This window comes from Pseudorasbora parva, chromosome 24 (assembly GCF_024679245.1).
Source record: "Pseudorasbora parva isolate DD20220531a chromosome 24, ASM2467924v1, whole genome shotgun sequence".
Taxonomy (NCBI): Eukaryota; Metazoa; Chordata; class Actinopteri; order Cypriniformes; family Gobionidae; genus Pseudorasbora; species Pseudorasbora parva.
The window spans coordinates 31,012,745-31,028,509 of NC_090195.1; the positions used below are offsets into that span (position 1 = coordinate 31,012,745).

General features: G+C 37.7%; 1 protein-coding gene across 1 annotated transcript; it reads right to left on the reverse strand.

Moving 5' to 3' along the window:
- Window positions 1-13: 13 nt before the first annotated feature.
- LOC137063757 (uncharacterized) lies at window positions 14-13,795 on the reverse strand. The gene is made up of 7 exons (XM_067435027.1): window positions 13,581-13,795; window positions 13,048-13,120; window positions 10,094-10,301; window positions 6,033-7,024; window positions 5,654-5,723; window positions 4,868-5,042; window positions 14-519 (listed from the first exon to the last, which is right to left on the reverse strand). The coding sequence occupies exons 4-7, from the start codon at window positions 6,708-6,710 to the stop codon at window positions 360-362; spliced, it is 1,083 nt and encodes a 360-aa protein (XP_067291128.1). The 5' UTR covers window positions 6,711-7,024; window positions 10,094-10,301; window positions 13,048-13,120; window positions 13,581-13,795; the 3' UTR covers window positions 14-359.
- Between the last annotated feature and the right edge of the window lie 1,970 nt (window positions 13,796-15,765).

Genomic DNA, 15,765 nt, shown 5'->3' on the forward strand with positions numbered 1-15,765 from the left:
GATGAAACGGATCTAATCACAGCAGTCAGTTTTATTTAACACAAAACACTCAGAAAACAAAGGAACAAAACAACCAAACCAAACACAGAGTTTAAAAAGACAAACCAATTAATGAAATTAACAACAGGTGTAACTGATGATTAAATAATGAAAAACCACTACAGCACTGTAAACTTTATGTTTTTTACCCCCCAAAAAATTCATGAGTCCGCATGAACATTTGTCATTAAAATATGCTGTTTAATTGTTTAACTGTTTAACATTTACTTTAAAAAGTACATTTTTCAAATGTTTTTGAATTCATCCTGTGTATTTAACATGGCTAAAAATGTAAACATGCTGAAAAGCAGAACAAGCCTTCAATAATTTTGCCAATCGAAGTCAACAAGCTCTCTGATGAAAGATGCCACAAGGGGATTTATGCTGGTGATTTTTCTCTGGACCCTTTTTCCAGATGTCCGGCTGATCTGTGATTTTGATTGGCATTTGGTGCCATCAGGGTTTATTCTCAGAATGAACCTGCAAGCACAAGAAAAAACACATTTATCAAACCACTGCTTTCTCAACAGTCATAACATGGTGCTGTATGCACATTGATGTTAATAAAAGCAATATGTACTATATAAATAAATAATTAATTGTACAGTGTAGACAGATTATAATGGAACTTTGTGAGATTGCAATTAAAACGAGGGACACATTTTTAGTGATTATAAAGGGACAGCTCTTTGCATGCTTTCTGCCATGCCAACTCAAACATCCAGTAGCCTAAGCTTGATTTTCTGTTAAAATTAACAGTGGTTTGTGAATGAAGATAATTTATCGGGAAACATTTATGTGATTCAGTACGGTGACCGGGAGGGGACATGTTCTGTTCACTTAGTTTTGTCGTGGCCACAACATATATACTCGTGGGAACGTGATAATATGTTGTTGCCACGAGATATTAATTTGTGGGAATGTCATATTAAGCCGTGGGAACGTGATAATTAATCGTGGCCACGAGATCATTTTGTTGAGTTAACAACATCATGTCGTGGCCTCGACTTCATATTTTGAGAGAACGACATTTATTTCTCGTGGCCACGAGTTATGTTTAGGGAACCACACAGTATAGCCTACTGTAACCACAGCAGTCGGAGATGGAGATGACTGATGAAACATCATTTTACTTTAATTTAGGAATGGCATATACAGATATAGTGCAGTCTCTAGCATGAAGACATGGTTATTAGGGCTGGGATAAACGATTATTTTTTAAACGATTAATCTAGCGATTATTTTTTCGATGCATCGATTAATCTAACGATTAATTTTTCCTGTCCGATTCGGTTGCGATTCGATTCGATTACCGATTATCTCCCCATTAATTGCCTAATAGCAATTTATACATGTTGATTTAATTATCTGAATGAAAAAACAAATTCCTTAACATTGCAATATATGTTTATTGCTCTTAAAATTCCAAAGTAAGACTATACAATGCATTCAATAAAACCTTCAAAACATAAAGTAAACACACACACACACACACACACACACACACACACACACACACACACACACACACACACACACACACACACACACACACACACACACACAAATAAATAAGTATTAACCTACAACAAAGTAACATATTATACGATTTTTCTATGTATGCAACTCAGCCTACAGGCTATGCCCATCGATTAAATATCAACAAGTTGGTTAATCAAATCCAGGGACACACTGCAAGCGTGAGCGTCTCGGCTGCGTGGCGTGTCCGTTTTTGTTTCGGCTCCCATGTTAACAGGTTGGAGTTTGCACACTGACTGTGACGCGCGGAAAACGCGTGCATGCTGGAAATAGAAGAGCGCCTATTTTTCACGTGTGTTGGGAGCGTCTCCAGGCAAAATAGAATAGGAAAAGATGTTTATATATAATTTTGACACGAATACATATTATTAAATTACATTTTCATGTTTGAAAGTCTGTAGGTTTACATAAATGCAGATATAGGCCTAATTGTAATAATAAAAAACGTCAATTATCGATTTTGAAATATTGCAACTGTCAATACAGAACGAAATATTCTGTAGCCTAGTATTTGCCATCAATACCATAGATATGTGGCTACTCCCGACGTTTTCTTTGCTGTATCAGTAGGCTATTTATGTTTAACATTAGGAATAGGGCTTCCCTCCGCATCAATAGCAGCAGCGCCGCGTCAGACACGCTTCTAGTGTGCAAAGGCAGAGAAAACGCCACGCAGCCCCGTGGCTGACCCGCAACAGAAACGCCACGCGCATCCGCGGCATGACAGTGAAAACAGTTACATGTAGAGTGCATTATGGGCGCCAATATTCCGTTTAAAACCGGAATAGTCCTGGGATGAAACTGCTCACTTAGAGGATGGATACCCTCGGTCACATCAGCGCGATTAGACATTGAACATTTTAAATTTAAAACAGCTTATTATGTAGGTAACGTAGCCAATGTGTCCGATGCTTTCACTTGATGCAAACGTTTGTTTTTGTGATTAAAATACATCAAATATTACCAAAACATCTGTCTTCCTGTGTTCAGAAGTTTGTTTATGTAGCCGTGACAACAAAACGCGTGCGCGCCTGGAGCAGGCGCTCTTAACACAGACGCGCATGCCTGTGATGCTCCGTGCGCACCGCGCGCCAACCCGCATAGACTGTGGCCAACCCGCAAGCCTTGCACTTCTGAAAGTCTGAGGAGCCACTCGTGTTGCTACCATAGATATACATAATAAATAATATACTTAATTACATAATATACTTTATTATGTACATCTATGGTTGCTACTACTCTCCGGCGCCGCCATCTTTATTTTGAATCTGACGAATCGACGCGCATATTTTGCGTCGACGTATTTTTTGCGTCGACGTCATCGATGACGTCGACGCGTTGTCCCAGCCCTAATGGTTATGTTATTAAGTGAAAGACACTGAAGCGCATTCTTAAGTTGAATGGGCTTTTTCGTCGGAAATTTGCTGGCTTGAATGAACCAGAAGCCATCGCGCAGAAGGAGCGCCCGCAGCATGTTAAAGCTATCGCCCCCGTTTCTACACGTCTAGCTCCTTTTATCAGGAACAAATGGCCATAACCTGCAAATAGACATAACATTTTGTGCATGGTAAATGACGTTATTTCAATCATGGTTATTATATTTGACAGATTATATCTTATCCACTCATTTTACCTCTTGAAATGTCTTTAAATGGCAAGTTAGACCAGTAACATAGTTATACACTTGCCAAAAAGTGATTTAAAGCCTCCACTTATTGATTGAACTGTTCTTTCTGCCTAAATATTGCTTGATTTCATTCATGATGGTTATATTTAACAGCTCATTCAGTCCTTTTTACTTATGGAAATACCTTGTAAAGGGTCAATCAATACACTTTTTGGCAAGTGTATAACTATGTTACTGGTAATTTAGTAACGAAGCAAGTGGCTGTAATTATGAATGAATCATTGACTCTCATGCTTTATTCAAAGCCGCAGATTCGTTCACAAACACTGCTGTGTGCTGCAGTGGCTTTCGTTGGAGCTATTATTTGTAGCAAAGAATACTGACAATAACTGTGTTTAATATGAACATCACTTAATATTAATACCTTTCGTTTGTTGAACTGTTGTATAAAATCAATGTCACATTTGCAATTGAGTGAATATTCGTATGTGATCAACATTAAACACAGTAACTCACACAGGGTATGTTTTTGTTACGAAGAGTTTGAATCTTAAATCGATCTCTACTTCAAATTGTGCTATATATATTTATATACATTTTGTCCTGACTGACTTACTAGCATGAAAAACAGAAAATAATTTCACAGTTAATCTCCAAATTAATGTGGAAACAACATAAAGTTATTTTAAATTATTGTTTAATGGCATCTTTTTATGAATGAAGGCCAGTATCACTGATACCAATACTGCAACTGATGTCTTCAATTATTATTATTTTTCAATTTTAAACATTAAGTATTGCCATTCAACACTACATTATAATTGGAGTGCGTAACGAACCCACTGGCCTGTTTCCAGTGAAGCTGAAATTATAGAGTCTTTCTGTTTTTAATACGTCTAAAATATATGTCTTACAGGCCTATAGATAGTTATGATATTCGTGGCTACACCGGGGTCCGTCGAAATTACGAGTGGTCCATTTAGAAGATGGTGATCTGTTATGAACTGTAAGCTACATCAATTATCTACAACAATTTCGTCCTTTGGGCACTGCCACTAATACATGCAGCGGAAGATTACGCTGAGCTTGCGTCTGCTTTTCAAACATGGAAGTGTGACAAAGGCACATATGCTTTATAAATTCTCTAATGTGGATAAAGGCATATTTTGTACACATCATACAACACATGTCCTTATTAGGAGAAAATATATGTCGTTTTAACAAAAAAATTATGTCGTTTTTACGACATAAGATCTCGTTATTACGACATAATTGAGTGAAAAAAATATGTATCACCATGCGGTTCAGGGCTTCCGTAATTTTCTCTGTTACCTGTGTTCTTTGATTCTGCTGTCACTGCTGCACATGTGGAGCATGCATCCCATTTTCTCACAACTCTTTACGCTCATTTAAAACTGCTCTTTTGAGGATACTCAACAAACCGGACGTTTTGGCATAATTGTGTTATTATTCATTGAAGTGCGAAAGAGCACTTTTTTTTATTGTATTTGTATTGCACTTTTTTTATTGTATTTTTTTACATATTAAAAAAAGTTGTATGCCGTTTTTACACCCCAGATGCAGCGGCACACCGTTTGGGAAACACTGCTCTACATCATTGTTGGTCAATATCATAACGCTTTTGAATTAATTTATGATTACCTCTGAATGAACTCCAGCGTATTCATTGCCTCTTCCTGGTACTGCACATTGAACACATAGTAGCAGCCAAACAAGATAGCTAATGCAGATTGAAAATCTGTTAGCTCTTGTGGCTCAATGATGACTCTGCCCTCCATTGTCAGCATCCATTTTTTAGCAATGAAAACAGATTCTCCTGTAACAGACATCATCATAGCAGATTTTTTTTAGCAAGACAGATTTTTTTAAATACATACTGTTCTTTGGAATCTTAAAAAAACATCTATCACTTTCTCAACGCAAATAAAAAAGCAGCATGACTGTTTTCAACACTGATAATAATCAGAAATGTTTCTTGAGCAGCAAGTCATCTTATTACAAAGATTTCTGAAGGATCAAGTGACACTGAAGACTGGAGTAATGATAACAGGAATACATTACATTTTAAAATTTTTTTTTTTTTTTAAAGTTATTTTAAATTGCAATAATATTTAAAAATATTAAATATTACAAATATTATTTGATGTTTCTGATCAAATAAATGCAGCCTAAAAGCTTTAAGATAAGTGCTTGTGATGTACAGCCTGGTTGGATTGGCTGCTGCCTAAAATAATTAAACATAATTTACCATTTTATGTACAAATATTAATCTCCAGCATGCGTTCACAAGAGCACTGCGACGCATACATGCTGTGTTGACGCAAGAGCAGATGTTCAGCTCTTGTGTGTCGGTCTGCTGGTAGATGTTGGACTTGGCCAACTTTAATCTCAGCCTATCAATTAAAAAAAGCATTTTAATAGACTTACCAAGTGCAATCAGTCTTGGGGTACTGGGCAGAGAGAGACTTCCCTCTACATCTGCTGGAGTTGCAGTAACCTAAAAGTAGAGCAATTAACAAAAGGTTGGGAGAAATGAATTACATATATAAAGAACATACTTGCATATTGTTTTAAAATACTTCTCAATGTACTCTCCAATTAAGTTTATGCTTATATGTCACTTTGTGATATCTTGTGATACAACCCCTTGACCAGCCATGTATCTTGCAAAATAGAAGTTTGATGATAAATGATTATGAAAATGAAATTGAACTTCAAATGCATGACACATAAATACAAAAACAGTAATAGTCATTTAAACTATGACATTAATTACAATAAGTATTCAAATAGCATTAATACTTACATCAGCAAGAAGAAAGAAGGCATCTTCTTTCTCTTTGAAGTAAGCCATTGTGGTAATTATAGATGCAACACCATAGTCGACATCCTCTTTACCAGCTTGGTCGATGTCTTTCAGGACTGTCCTGACATCCTTTTTCCACCTTGAAAGTTGACTTTCAAAAAAATGAAGCACCTTTTTTCCTTTTAGGCTGAGAGATTCTGTGAGCCTAGTGTTAACATCAATCCCAGTGAGAGTGTTGAAATGGGCACACAAAAATCTCTTCATGAACAGGAATGGCCACTGGTCTTTGAGTTCATCAATGCTGGGTGGGGGGTTGTTATTGATGGCATATCGCTGAGAAGCATATGTTATCTTCATCCATTCTTCCACCTGGCCACGCTCTGCTGCTCGGGGTCCCTCTTGAGAAAATAACTTAACCATTTCCTTTCTTTTTTCCTCCACTGATTCTGGAGTCTCATCTTCAGGGAGGTCAACTGGGTGCCAATTGATGCAGCCATAGCTATCAGTTTTTGCACATTTGGATGCGGTGCTCTCAATGCTGGGTGTAGACTCCTTGTCGTTGAAACGTTTTGCTTTTCTAACTCTCACCAGTGTGTTGTCACGATTGACATGTTCAACCCTTGTTTTTATCTGATTTAGCAAGGATCCATAACCACAGCCAATCAGCTCTCCTTCCATTGTTACATCTGCAAAGCTTTTTGGATATTTTTCCACGATTCTTCATGCAATTTCTGAACACTGGCTTCTAGTAGGGTTCAAGCATACCTTTTGAATCGAGTCTACAATAGTTCTCACCATAACTAAAAGCTCCTGCTTCCTGGGTCGCTTGCCTTGTGCAACACATTGTCGCAAATTTGGTGGCATCTTCTCCCACGGTACTTCATATGATGAGACCCAGTCAGGGACTTGAACAGGGACATGGGTTGCTTGGCCTGAAGATGAAGAGCCTTCTGGACAGTTGGATAGCTGGCCAGATGTATGATCTTCATGGCCTGTGTGATGAATTAAAACATCTTTATTGTATTATTGGAGGTATTGTTTGAGCCAAGTCACAATATGTACCGTATTTTCCGGACTATAAGTCGCACTTTTTTTCATAGTTTGGCTGGTTCTGCGACTTATGGTCAGGTGCGACTTATATATCAAATTTAATTCATACTGACTGACTAGAATAAACATTTAGCTGCGTCAACAGCCGCGAGAGGACACTCTATGCTTCTCCTTTAGCCTACCCCTGAAGAAAACAACTGAAAAAAAAACTGTTAACTGAAATGTTAACTTTAAGACAACAACTGAGAACACAAACAAAATGCCCCTCCATAAAGAAAATCCTATTCAGCAAATTACAAACTGCAAGTAGTAAAATATGCAGCCGAAAACGGTAATTGAGTAGCAGAAAGAAAGTTTGGAGTGAGTGAGAAACTTGTGAGGGACTGGCGAAAAGCAGAGGTTACTTTAACTGTAATGAAGAAAACAAAAAAAGCTAATCGCGGACTGAAAGCAAGATGGCCAGAGCTGGAGGAACGAGTCCCCTGGCTCCCGCTCTCCGCACTGCTTCTGCCCTGCCGACACTTGCGCGTGCGGTTTGAAGCTGGCGTTATAGTCCAGTGTAATGCGACTTATAGTCCAGTGCGACTTTTTCCTCTTCATGACGCATTTTTTGACTGATGCGACTTATACTCCGGAGCAACGGTAATCTTTTGAAACCCAAAGCTGAAAAACTATTTAATATCCACTACATATATTTACAAAAAGTGTACACTATACTGTCCACAGGTTCATGTGAATACATTACAAAAAAATGTCATTATAAAATGTTTAAAGCTGGCTAGATTAATATATTTTTATATTAATAATGGATGATATAAATACTTATATCCTGCAGGACTGTGACGTGCTGGGCATGACGTCATCACGTTGGAAAGGTCACGGGTGACATAATTAAACATTCATAAAACATCCAGGATACGCACACGAAAGGACCATTTTAAATAATAAACTGACAAAAAGACATAAATATGTCATTCAACATACAATAAAATGTTAACGATCCTCCTTCTCCACGCTAGTAAACAATCGGGCGGTTCTTGCACGTGCGTCGCAGTCCTGCACTTTTTTTTTAGAAAATGACTGATCAATTTGCTATATAAGGCCCTATTCCTCAGCTGGGATAGAGGAGAGTCATTTGAAGCACTTTAAAGTACTTTGAAACTGCATTGATATGGACTCCAGCATATTGGTTGCAATTGATGTCCATTGTTGTGGAGAAAATGCTAAAACATTTTCCTCAAAAAACTAAAAAAAAAATTTCCACTGAGGAAAGAAAGTCATGAACATCTTGGATGGCATTGGGGTGAGCAAATTATCAGCTAATTTCCATTTAGGGGTGAACTAATCCTTTAATGAAAATGTTTCTTCAGGTGGCTCATAAGGAACTGACCACCACACAGAATATAAAAAAAATATGAAAAGCTTACAGAGTCAAGGTACTGGTACAAAAAGGAACTGAGCAAAATATTGTCTAATCACTGTTATCAACAAAATCCCCCAAAATATTGGGATACGATTTTGTGTCAACATCTAACACCGCTACTACTTTATCCAAACTCCTAAAATACCATAACTGAATATTAAAAGATTACAGGGATTTTTTCTACTTTTCTATGGTGGGGCCAGTGTTTAAAAATGCTACTTGCCCTGCCAAAATTTTCACTGGTCCCACCACAAAAAAAGTAATAAATAAATAAAATAGGCCTAGTTATTGTTTTAGTTGATTTTGATCCATGTAACCTTAATAAATAAGGTTGTGACACCAAAACCTACTAGTCTAACTCTACCGGTCTAAAATTTTAAATATGGTTAAGGACACTGACAGTCCGTAATAAAATAAAATAATCAAAAACAAATAATCAAATTATGAGCATTAGTACAAATACATACAAACAGAAAAAACAAACAGAAAAAAAAGAAGTTATTTTCAGATTAGGTCTAAACTAGATTCTCAGGTACAGAAATAGTAACGGGGCTGTTGAATCCTTGAATCTGATTGGTTGACGAACATTATAATCTAAGGGGTGGAATTATTTTCAGGGAAACGCACGGCTAAAGTACTTTCAGTAGATCTTGACCGCATTACCGTTCCATATCACTGCACGTATTTCACTGTAGTAAATAGGATACAATTCATAACAAGAAAAAAAAAATCAACTGAATGTCTTTTACGCTGGCCCTGGGACAGTGGGCAGTCCTTATTGTTGGGCATGTATGAATATTTCAGGATCCAACCTATTGCAAACAAACTATACACAAAATATACACTAATAGACACAACCAGAACCATCATGATTAATAGAACATCTATCAGCAAATCAACATAGCAAACATATGAAATTAGTATACAAAAGGGCCAACCCATTGCAAACAAACTATGTACAAATAAACACTAGATGCACAAACAGAACCACCAGGCGCGGACCTCTGTTTTTCATACTAAGGTATCAGATGCAATTCTTAAAACTTCTAAAAGAGAGATATCAGACACTGTAAAACTATCATTCAATATAGGAAACAAAATAAATTAAAATGTATGCAAAAAGGTAGGCATAGTGGACCTTGTAAAGTACATTGAGGAAATGGTATCAGCTTTTAAAATGTCATTTTTTAACTGAATATTGAAATATGTATATGCCAGGGTCCAACCCACTGCAAACAAACTTTGTACAAATATACCCTATTTAGGCACAAACAGAACCACCAGGCGTGGACTTCTGTTTTTCTAACACCAAGGTGTCAGATGCAAACCTTAAAACTTAAAAACAAATAACACACAGACTGAATGTGAGTAAATCTAAAGTTAACACGGCACTTTTAAATTGACTATAAAAGAGAAAAAATAACCTTACTGACAGATTTGACGTGTTGGTAACATTGATTATGAACTATTGGGAACATTTTCTATAGTTTCTAGTATTTAAATAGGACAACGCTATATTATTTATGTCCAATATTATAAATGCAGGAATTTTGCATTGTAAACAAGGGGCTCCACTAGTATTTCTTACCTCTGTTATTGATGTGGTGTATGAGTCTTCGGGCAGCAATGAGAGGAACAATATCTTTTATGTCTTCTAAGGTAACAAACTGGAGATCACAGCCCATCTGCACACCAATACCAGTCAAATGTGTCATGAGATTGTTAAAGTCATTCTCCTGAAGCATGGGTAGCACCTTCCTGATGACGTCCTCCACTGAGTCCATCTTTTTATTTACCTTAGACAGACAGAATGATGCAAAGGCACAAGATTAACATCAAATATTTTGTACAAAGACAGTGGGTAGTAATCAGCCAGGTCCTCCACACTGACACATACATAGGAAATACCTGAGTCAATGAGACAGTGCACACCTAGGTCAACTAAAGGCACAGATTGGTATTTTTCAATGACAAAATAAACATCTGATGAGTTGTTCAATATCAGTGCAATTTTTCCAAAGGTGTATCCCATGTCACTGTCCTCCATAAGTACAATCATAGATTTCTGGTATTTGGTGCCTTTGTAAGTAACAGCTGGTGTCACTAATGTGGCCTCATGAATACCTCTCAACCTAACAGCTTCCTGGATGCCAAGGTTATATAAGTGGCTATCAAATTCATTAGCTTGCTGCATTTGAAGTATTGGTGTGAAGAGACTGCCAGCCTGAAGATAGGCTTGCAGAAGCTGGTGTCTCTCTGCCAAAGTACTGTTCAGATTTTTGAAGTTATGCAGCTTTCTTGCACACTGCTTGAAAAATGTGTGCTTGCTTTCGAAACGCAAAGTCCATAACCGAATTAGTGGACCAAAATGAAGTATGAGTTCTGGATAGTGCAGTAAGAAATGGTGCTTTGGTTTCAGTGTTGTAGTTGGAAACAGTGAAAATCTAGAATCAATATACTGCTCAATGAGAGCTTTCAAATATGCTACCTGGTTAGCATGTATTTTGGGAGCTGTCACCATATTAACTATTTCTCGAAGCAGCAGGCACAACTGCCAAATCTCATCCTCCAGTGGATTTTTTATGCGATCACCTACTAGCAGTGGGAGTAACCGGAGCAAACACCAGTTTTGAGCTGCATTACCACCCAACTTTTGACTGTCTGCTCGAATTTCACATGGTTTATTGTTGCCATCGGCCTCAGCATACTTAAAAGTAGAAATGATCCTATTCAGCTGGTTGTAAGTAAAATGTTTTCCCACAGTGACAAGCTGCTTGATGTACAGAGACAGATCTGTTGAAACGACACCTTCAAAAAGGTCATGTCCCAAGCATGGTGGGAGTCCTGGGTCACATACATGGAAGTGTTTTAGGATATTAAACACAGAGTCAAATTTTATGCCATGAACATCAGATAACTGAGGATTCCTGTTAAGCTCAATAACAGAGTTCTTATAACTTTGCTTTGTGCGTGGAAGGCCTAATTCTGTTGGAGCATTTTGAAAAGTTTCTCTGTCAATAACACAGTAGCGACAGAAATGTTTACTTCTACTGAAGTTCTCTGTGAAGCCACCAATCATGTGTGACCCAAGATTATCTCCAGCTATTGCAAGCACTGCCCCTTGTATTATTTGACCACTTCCCAGCTCAACTCCTGCCTCTTCAAGATCCCTCAAATCTCTTACAAGTGGACTAAACACTTTCTCCTGCCCAAAAAAACGCAAATCGTCCTCCTTACAAAGCAAAACAAGCTGTATGGGGTCTATAGATGACCTATTATGAGGAGAGATTTCTGACAGCGACATGTAAACAGCGAGTTGCTTGTGTTTTTTCCTCCCTGATCCAAGGGGATTCACCACTTCAAATGAATCCTGGTACAGGATAATGGAGACTGAGGACATACACTGCTGAAAAATATCCTTTTCTTTAAAAATCCTGCCATCTCTTACATCCTCCAGTAAATGTGGGTCATCTGATCTGTGTGACTTTGCATCAATGTACTGTGCTTTGACTGACTCATGGCTCAAAAGTGCTTTGAGGGTCTCCTTTACTGGAACATACTGCAAAAAGCAGTCCTTTCCTTTGGAATTTTTACCTAGATACACCTTTTCAGGTGCCACATAATTAAAATTCCTCTTGAAATATGTCTTCCGAGTGTCATCAGACCTAAATACTCCCTCATTATACAACCTCAGAAGATTGCTCTTATTTAGACCAGCTATGATGTTATCAATATCCGGTGATGGTATATTTAGCTTTCTTAACTCATCTCTCAGTTTAGAAAAAATATGTTGCATGTTGCTGTCATGCATCACCTGAAATTCATCAATTAAAATTTGGATAGTGGTGGCTGGTAGCAGCATTTTAGCTTGCATCCTCAAATAGAAGAGTGCCAAATTTGTCAAAAATGTGTCTTTATCATTGCAATTATCATCAACCTCAAAATGCACAAGACTGTCATCATGAATGTCAGTGTCATCATGGATATCACTGTCATGTATACAGTTTGATGCTTCATTAGCTATAAAAGGGTTCTCCAAAGACGCTCTGTGTTTTCTGCTGATGTGAGCTGTGAAGGATGATTTCACATGAAAATGTTTTTCACAGTTGGGAAAGGGGCAGGTAACTTTTTTCCCATCTCGTATATGCCATTTTAAATGGTCGCACAAGCTATACAAATTGGGAGATGTATGCTCGCATCCCGCAAACTGACAAAGCACAGCATCCATTTGAGCAGGTCTGCAGTTAACCTTTTTTGTCTGTGTGTGCTTACGACGCATATGTGACTTTAGTGCAGACAGAGTCTGAAAACTACAAGGACAAGTCGGCAAACCACAGTTGAACCTAAAATTAGCCAGGTTCCTATGCATTATGATATGGTGGTAAAATCTGCAATGCGTTCGCACAGATAACTTGCAGTGTTTGCACACAAACTGCGCAACCATCTTGACTGTTGTTTTGTTAAACCGTCTGTTAACGATATAAGGTTAACGTTTTAATATAAGAGTCTTATAACGTCATATAATCACCAGCTTCTGCTTACCAGTTTCCTCAGATGACGGTAACTGCCAGAAAATAACTCCCAAGACACCTCCGACGTTCCAAATGGCGGCGAACTTTAAACAAAAACAAAAGATTCACTTCAAAATACTGTTATTACAACCGCCGTCTTTAGTAAAAAAAAAAAAAAAAAAAAAAAAACCGCCGTCTTTAGTGTTGCCTCACTTTTCTTTCGGTATTTTAAGATAGTTTGCTGTTAACGTAAAGTCCCCCTGCTTAGCTAATTTACATTAAATAGGTAGAGGAACAATAAAAGAGCTTCTTTTTTCTGTTTCACTAACTATTAGTCAATGTAAACTTTATTCACCCCGTTGAAGTAACGTTACGTTAAATCACAAGGATGACGGCAGTCACGTAAACACTCGCCTTGACAAACAGGCAGAAAAAAAGGCTCCTGACAAGAAATTTGCTTAACTCACTCAATTTGTAGCACTGGTTCATGTTATGTTGTTGTTAAGTGAATGCATTTGAAAATATCTCAGTTTTACATAAAATAATGACAGAAATAATACTAACCTTTTTGTTGAGTCTTTCCTCAGTTGCCCCCACCAACCGAAAAAAAAAAACTTGAAAAGAAGTCTCCATTGTCATTGGTCAGTTTTTCGCGGGCATTGTCGCTACTGTAAATCGATTTACAGTAGAGAATAATTACAGTAGTAAACATATATTTTCCCATAATCCTTTGCTATTAACAGTATTATACTGTAGGTACATTTAACAGTATTATACTGTACATATTACAGTAAAATACTGTTCAAATTACAAAAATCCATTACAGTGTAGTAAATTTCAAAGAGTAATATTTGCTTTGGAATCTATGTGCGCAGGGTGTACGACCAGGGAAAGACCGTCTATGTGCTGCAAAGAGATTTTTTATTTTATTTTTGGTAAATAACCCTAACCTTAACCCCAATGATGGTTATTCCAGTGAAGATAATGATCATTTGAAGTCATTTTAAAATGTAGGGTATTTATTGCATGACATGGCTAGTTGATATGAGAACAAAACTCCTAATGTAACTGTATATTCATGTATATTCATGTGTGTATATGCTAAAGGGTACATTACACAATGTTTCTGCCAATCGCATGTTAATCTTGAGCATCTATAGAGTAGTATTACATCCTTCATATGTCAGAAGAGTCTTTAGTTTTATCATATTTATAAAAGACAGATTCACTGCACCGATTCTTTTCGTTGATGCTCACACACGCACGCAAGCACACACACACACACACACACACACACACACACACACACACACACACACACACACACACACACACACACACACACACACACACACACACACACATACACACACACACATACACACACACACACACACACACACATACACACACAGCATGGCATTATCCCTGGAATAACTTTTGATTCACTGTACGTTTGTGTTGTTTGCATTATATGCACTTACAAGGCAATTGCCAACAAAAAACAGACATTTGATGCAGTTTCAGTTATGGCCTGTGGTTTCCACTCATGACCGGGAACAAACAAACACACTTGCAGAACTCCATTGCTGCTTTGGCAAGACAAACTGCATCCACTGTTTCCTTAACACTGAATTATTTGTAAAGCTGGACAAGATTATCTTGCCCTCACAACCAGAAACAGTGTGGTTTAGCATTGATTTTGTGGTCTAAAAACAAAAAGATAACCCGAATGAAGCTGGCACAGTTATATTTGGGCATACGTCCCCCCAAGTTTTTTTTTTTTTTTTTTACTTTTTAGAGTGATACAAAAGCAATATGGCCATAATCACCATTTCCGGGTGACTGTACATTATTCAATGGTATTAAAACAGATGTATAGCACAGAGGTCTTTTTTTTTCATTTGCCAGAAAATTCACAAGTGGACAATTATAGAGCCTCCAGATGGAGATAAGTCTGACAGATATGGTACGACTGGGACAACCTTTAGCATCCCTTGCAATAAAGCTGAGGCTTCGCTCTGGTGACCTTCAATCAGGTCCAGGCCTAAGCAGATAGTCAACAAGTGCCCTGTAAATGCTTTACGAGAGCAGGCATACTTTCCAACGCTCTCCCCTCATCAGATAACCGGCTCACGCTGCAAATTCCCCCGATGACATGGGCCATGAGAAGTTGATGGCTGCAATGATATCTGGAACAAGGTGTTGCAACCAAAGAATGCCTGACTGTGGTTAAAGATTTCTCATGCTCGCCAGATAAGGGGCAATTCTGTTTCATTGCTGTCTCAGCCTTATCTAGGAGTCTGACAAGTCAACCCAGATGCCATTGACCATCCATCTCGCTCACGATTCTCTTTTCATTGGTTGCTCGTCGTGTCTAGTGTGAATCCCCTTTTCTGACCGAGAGTCCCTTTCATTTTTATGGATCTTGCACTTGATTTACTCAATGCTACAAGAAAGAAAATCCATAGAAAAACAGAAAAGGTACTGGTAATTTTCTGCCATTTTACAGACATTTTCTTAAACCCTAAAACAATGCAGAAATTCAAAATACGGATAAAACCCCTGCGGAAATCAAAATTCCTTCATATTAGCACAGACAGTACATTGGGCTTTTCTTAGTGTAGGCTAGTGTTAATTAATTCAGCACTTCATTGGATTATCTGAGAGTCGCTGGCCTTTTACAGTGACAGTATATAATTTTCACACTGTCTTATTGATAAAACTTGATAGTACACTGTACGTATAG

Coding starts and splice junctions, on each gene's coding strand:
- LOC137063757 (XM_067435027.1), bottom strand. CDS start 6,710: ATGGAAGGAGAGCTGATTGGCTGTGGTTATGGATCCTTGCTAAATCAG. Junction 5,724..6,032: donor CCTTCTTTCTTCTTGCTGAT/GTAAGTATTAAT, acceptor CTCTACTTTTAG/GTTACTGCAACTCCAGCAGA. Junction 5,043..5,653: donor CCCAAGACTGATTGCACTTG/GTAAGTCTATTA, acceptor TGTCTGTTACAG/GAGAATCTGTTTTCATTGCT.